Genomic DNA, 4,775 nt, shown 5'->3' with positions numbered 1-4,775 from the left:
TGCTGTCCTTTAGCCATGTCTGACTCTTCATGAACCTATTTAGGGTTTTCTTGGCAAAGATACTAGAGTGGCTTGCCATTAACTTCTCCAGTTTATTTTACAGATGAGGAAACTGAGGCAAACAGGTTAAGTGACTTGGCCAGGGTCACACAGCTAGTGTCTGAGGCCACATTTGAGCTCATGAAGATGAGTCTTCCTCATTCCAAGACTCTATTCACTTTGCTACCTTGCTGTTCTGGGAAATAATTGTATTAGTTAAAAGAACAGACTTTTCAAGTACTCAAAACCTTCAGAAATATCATTATCGATAACTGTATTTAGGTATGAAAGGGACTTTGGAGATTGTCCAGTCTATCTACCCATTTTCTAGATAAATAAATGGAGGTCCAGAATGGTTAAGAGACAGGTAGATGGCTTTTTTTTGGCCCATTCACTACCAGAATGAAGACCATTCTAAGCAACCAGACCATCGACATCCCAGAAAATGTTGACATCTCTCTTAAGGGTCGGGCAGTTATTGTGAAAGGGCCCAAAGGAATCCTCCACAGGGATTTCAACCATATCAATGTTGAGCTCAGTCTCCTTGGAAAGAAGAAAAAAAGTCTTCGGGTAGACAAGTGGTGGGGAAATCAAAAAGAACTTGCAACTGTGCACACAATCTGTAGTCATGTACAAAACATGATCAAAGGCGTTACCCTGGGTTTTCGTTACAAGATGAGGTCTGTGTTTGCTCACTTCCCCATCAATGTTGTTATTCAAGAGAATGGCTCACTTGTTGAAATCAGAAATTTCTTGGGTGAAAAATATATCCGAGGGGTGCGCATGAGACCAGATGTTGCTTGTGCTGTTTCTCAAGCCCCAAAAGATGAGTTAATTCTTGAAGGAAATGATATTGAACTTGTTTCAAACTCAGCTGCCCTGATCCAACAGGCCACCACAGTCAAAAACAAGGATATCAGAAAATTTTTGGATGGCATCTGTGTTTCTGAGAAAGGCACAGTGCAACAAGCTGATGAATAAGTTGGAAAAGATGCCAAAGGCTGTGTCCTGAGGAGTCAACACTTATTCAGATGTCAAATAATTCAAAGGTGAAATAAAAATACCTTTTGTCCAAAAAAAAAAAAAAAAAAAAAGAGACAGGTAGATGGTGTAGTGCATAGAATGCTAGAGAGATCTGGCTTTGAATTCTGCCTCAAACACTTACTAGATGTTTAAGTTTGGATAATAACACCTTTTCAACCTCTGTTTCCTCATCTATAAAATGGGGATAGTAATAGCATCTCACAGGGTTGTTGTGAGAATCAGATGAGAAAATATATGTAAAATACTTTGCAAACTTTAAAACATTATGTAAGCTTTAGTTATTTATTATTGTTGTTATTTTTATTTTGCTAAGTGATTTGCCCAGGATTGCACATTGCCAGGGCAAGTAGGTCCTCTGACTTCAAATTCAGTGCTCTTTTTCCACAGTGACTATTATTATGCTAATCTAGCTGTTAAGGTCCCCAGGGGCCTATGCTAGACAGCCCTTTGTTAATTTAATTCCATTTTCCAGGTATATATAAAAGTAGGAAAACTCTATTGCTTAATAAAAAAAAGATGGCCTAAAATGGAGACTTTACAAATTCCACAGGCAGCTAGCTGCCTCTGAGGTATGATTTGACAGACACTGGGAAAGTTTCTTTTCTCTGTCCCCAATTTCCCTATTCCATGTCATTTCAGCATCCTTCTACCTTCCTCTACATCCTCAGTACTTTCATCTTGCTCTCAGAAAATCAATCCCATAAACCTCTTTCAAAATTCTTGGAGTGACAATGTTAAAACCAAAAAGGATAACTCTCTAATGGTGGGATTTATTGAAACAGGCAAACAGTTTGGACAAGAAACTCATTGTCTAATGTGAATTAAATTCCTGCTGAAATAGTTTTTAGTAGCCCTGTGAAACATCTTGGGGAAATCATATGACATAGACCCAAATGCTCTCTTTCATGGTACCCTGATGAACTAAACTTTTTTTGAGTGTGATGCCAACTCCAGGATAGAAATTCCCAGAAAATGAGGTGATCTCTTAGTCCTATGCCTGACATTCTTGGGGGAAAATGCAACCTCAGGAACAACTATTCCTGAATTGTTCAGTTGTTCCCATTGTGACTGATTCTTCATGTTTTTTTTTTTTTTTGCCTTTTGGAGGGCAATTGGGGTTAAGTAACTTGCCCAAGGTTATACAGCTAGTTTTTTTGTGTGGGTGTTAAGTGTCTGAGGCTGGAACTGAACTTGGGTCTTCCTGACTCTGGGGCCAGGTGCTTTACTCACTGCGCCACCTAGCCGCCCTTCATGGGGTTTTCTTGGCAGGGATACAGGAGTGGTTTGCTATTTCCTTCTCCAGCTCATTTTACAGATGAGGAAACGGAGGCAAACAGGGTTAAGTGACTTGCCCAGGGTCACACAGCTGGTAAGTGTCCAAGACTAGATTAGAACTCAAATTCCTCCTGACTCCAGCTCTCTCCACTGAGCCACCTAGCCTTCCTTTGGGTACAATGCAGAAGAATTTATATGGTTCAGTTCAATGAATAGGATTCTCTTAGTGCCACAATAGGACTGATAATTATAGCAGAGTTATCATTTAAGTAGATCTATAAGAGTTTGTTTCTATAATCTAAGAAAGTCTGTCAAAAACCTATAGAAATGTCAGTTATCATTATCATTACTATTGTTACTGAGAGGCATCATAGCATAATGGGAGTTCAGAGTCAGGAAAACTTGAATTTTAGCTCCTCCTCTGACACATTCTATTTGGACAAGCCACTTAACCTCTTGGTGTCCCTAGATAAGTCCCTGTACTGCAGAACTGCTGTTCTCCTTTAATGGGGGGGGGCTCCCTCACTGTTAAATCACAACTCCAGGCAAACCACCACCACCAAACCAACCTCCAAATTAATATTAATATAATGCTTTAAAGTTTGTAAAAACACATTATATACATTATTTCCTGGGAGGAGCCCTGTGAGAATATAAGCTGTCCCTAGTTTGTAGATGGAGAACTGAGAAACTGAGGCTCAGAGAGCAGAAAAGAACTGCCCTTCATTATACAACACAGGTTGAATTTGAACCTTTGTATGCAGCCCCATCCATCAGCCTTTCTAAGGGCAGATTTTTGAATTTCTACTTTTTGAGCTTTCTTTCAGAAAGAGGCTTGGGAACTTCAGTAGGAATTCCTCTCCTTTCCTCTCCCAGTGGCTATGGATGCTTTCTGACAGATCTGACTTTTTATTTTTTTTTAATGAGTTCCCCCCAAAAATGCCTCTATGTTTCTTATATATATATATATATATATATATTTTTTTTTTTTTTGGTTGGAAATTTGGGAATGGCTTTGCATTGAGTTTATGGCTAAACTAGGAAAGAAATTCTCCTACCTTCATCTCACTTCTGCTATCTGACTAGAACAAGCTTCTTAAGCAGGTGAGCTGCAGGGCAAACCACCACCTGGGAGTAATGACAGCCCTTTGGGCATCTCTGTGTCTGGGTTCACGGAGACCTGAAGTTTTCTCAAGTGCCAGCTCCTCCCTAATAACCGGTTAGCAGCCATTCATCAGAGTCAGAAAGCTGCCAGGTACCTTTCCCTTCCTGCTCCCTCCCTCTCCTCCACCTCATTGCTATGGAGACCAGTTAGCTTCTCTACCACATCCACTGCAATCATTTCAGACAGCCAAAGATTATGACAGGATAAAATATTTTCCCCATGTTTAATTATCATGTGTTTTAATTTGTAGTCATCAGGAGAATGGTGGATTAGAGGTTGTGAAGCTCCCAGAGAAAAACAGCTTCTAAAAATACAAGTGTCGCTAGCATGATGGGCTGGATTCTGAGAAAAGAGGTCTGCCACGCATTCACGTGCTTGGAAAACAACATGATAATTATAATATGAATTGCTGCTGGAGCCCAGAGAAGAGACGATTCTGAATGCTCACAACATCCATCTACTCAATGAGATGTAAAAGGAAATGATACAGACTTGAAAATATTTTCTCAGTCTATCCAATGGAGACAAGACACACTGGCAGAAAATGGATATAATCTCCACATTCTTTCTTACTCTTGGGGCAGAGTGCTAACTGCTTTGGGACAATTGGAGGGGAGTGGGTGGGTATTGATCTTTTTGGACATGCCTGGGCTTACATATCTTGTGTATAGTTATTTACATTTGTCTTCTCCATTAGACTGTGAGCTTGAGGGAAGATTATTTTTTGTCTCTCTTTGCAGCCCAATGTTCCACACAGCACTTGGTACACAGTAGGTGCTTAATAAATGCTTGTTGGGGGCGGCCAGGTAGCACAGTGAGTAAGAGCACTGGCTCCAGTATCAGGATGACCTGGGGATAGAATCTGGGCTCAAACACTTAGCACCCACCCAGAAACACCTGGCCATGTAACCTTGAGCAAGTTACTTAACCCAGATTGCTTAAAAAAAAAAATGCTTGTTGACTTGACTAGCTAAGAAGTCTTTCCCCTTCCCACATTCATCCAATTACTTATGAGGTAATAAGGGACCTTCTTTTGAGGCAGGTCAGGATCTGATTGACAGAATGAGTCACTGAGCTGTCTGGAGGCAATGTTCCTTTTTTTTTTGGTGAAATGTGGCAAGATCTTGTTGGTATTTATAGCCACATCTCAATTTTGGCCAGAGTATCATGGAATCTTAAAGCTGGACTATACGTTTGAGGTTCATCCCATCTTTGAAGTGGCTACTTCTATTATTCTACCACATGCACAACG

At 40.3% G+C, this 4,775-nt stretch overlaps 1 protein-coding gene across 1 annotated transcript; it reads left to right on the top strand.

Moving 5' to 3' along the window:
- The first annotated feature begins 412 nt into the window (after nt 1-412).
- LOC138169046 (large ribosomal subunit protein uL6-like) lies at nt 413-1,144 on the top strand. Its single transcript, XM_069098151.1, has one exon. The coding sequence runs from the start codon at nt 442-444 to the stop codon at nt 1,018-1,020; it is 579 nt and encodes a 192-aa protein (XP_068954252.1). The 5' UTR covers nt 413-441; the 3' UTR covers nt 1,021-1,144.
- Nucleotides 1,145-4,775: the final 3,631 nt, after the last annotated feature.

Source organism: Petaurus breviceps, unplaced genomic scaffold, assembly GCF_028583685.1.
Source record: "Petaurus breviceps papuanus isolate PSGF00001 unplaced genomic scaffold, PetGlider_PUasm1.0 37, whole genome shotgun sequence".
Taxonomy (NCBI): domain Eukaryota; kingdom Metazoa; phylum Chordata; class Mammalia; order Diprotodontia; family Petauridae; genus Petaurus; species Petaurus breviceps.
The sequence above is the reverse complement of the archived record's forward strand: the minus strand, read 5'-3'. Positions and strand labels throughout refer to the sequence as shown.

What these genes read in the sequence shown, in the direction of transcription:
- LOC138169046 (XM_069098151.1), top strand. Translation starts at nt 442, where the DNA reads ATGAAGACCATTCTAAGCAACCAGACCATCGACATCCCAGAAAATGTT.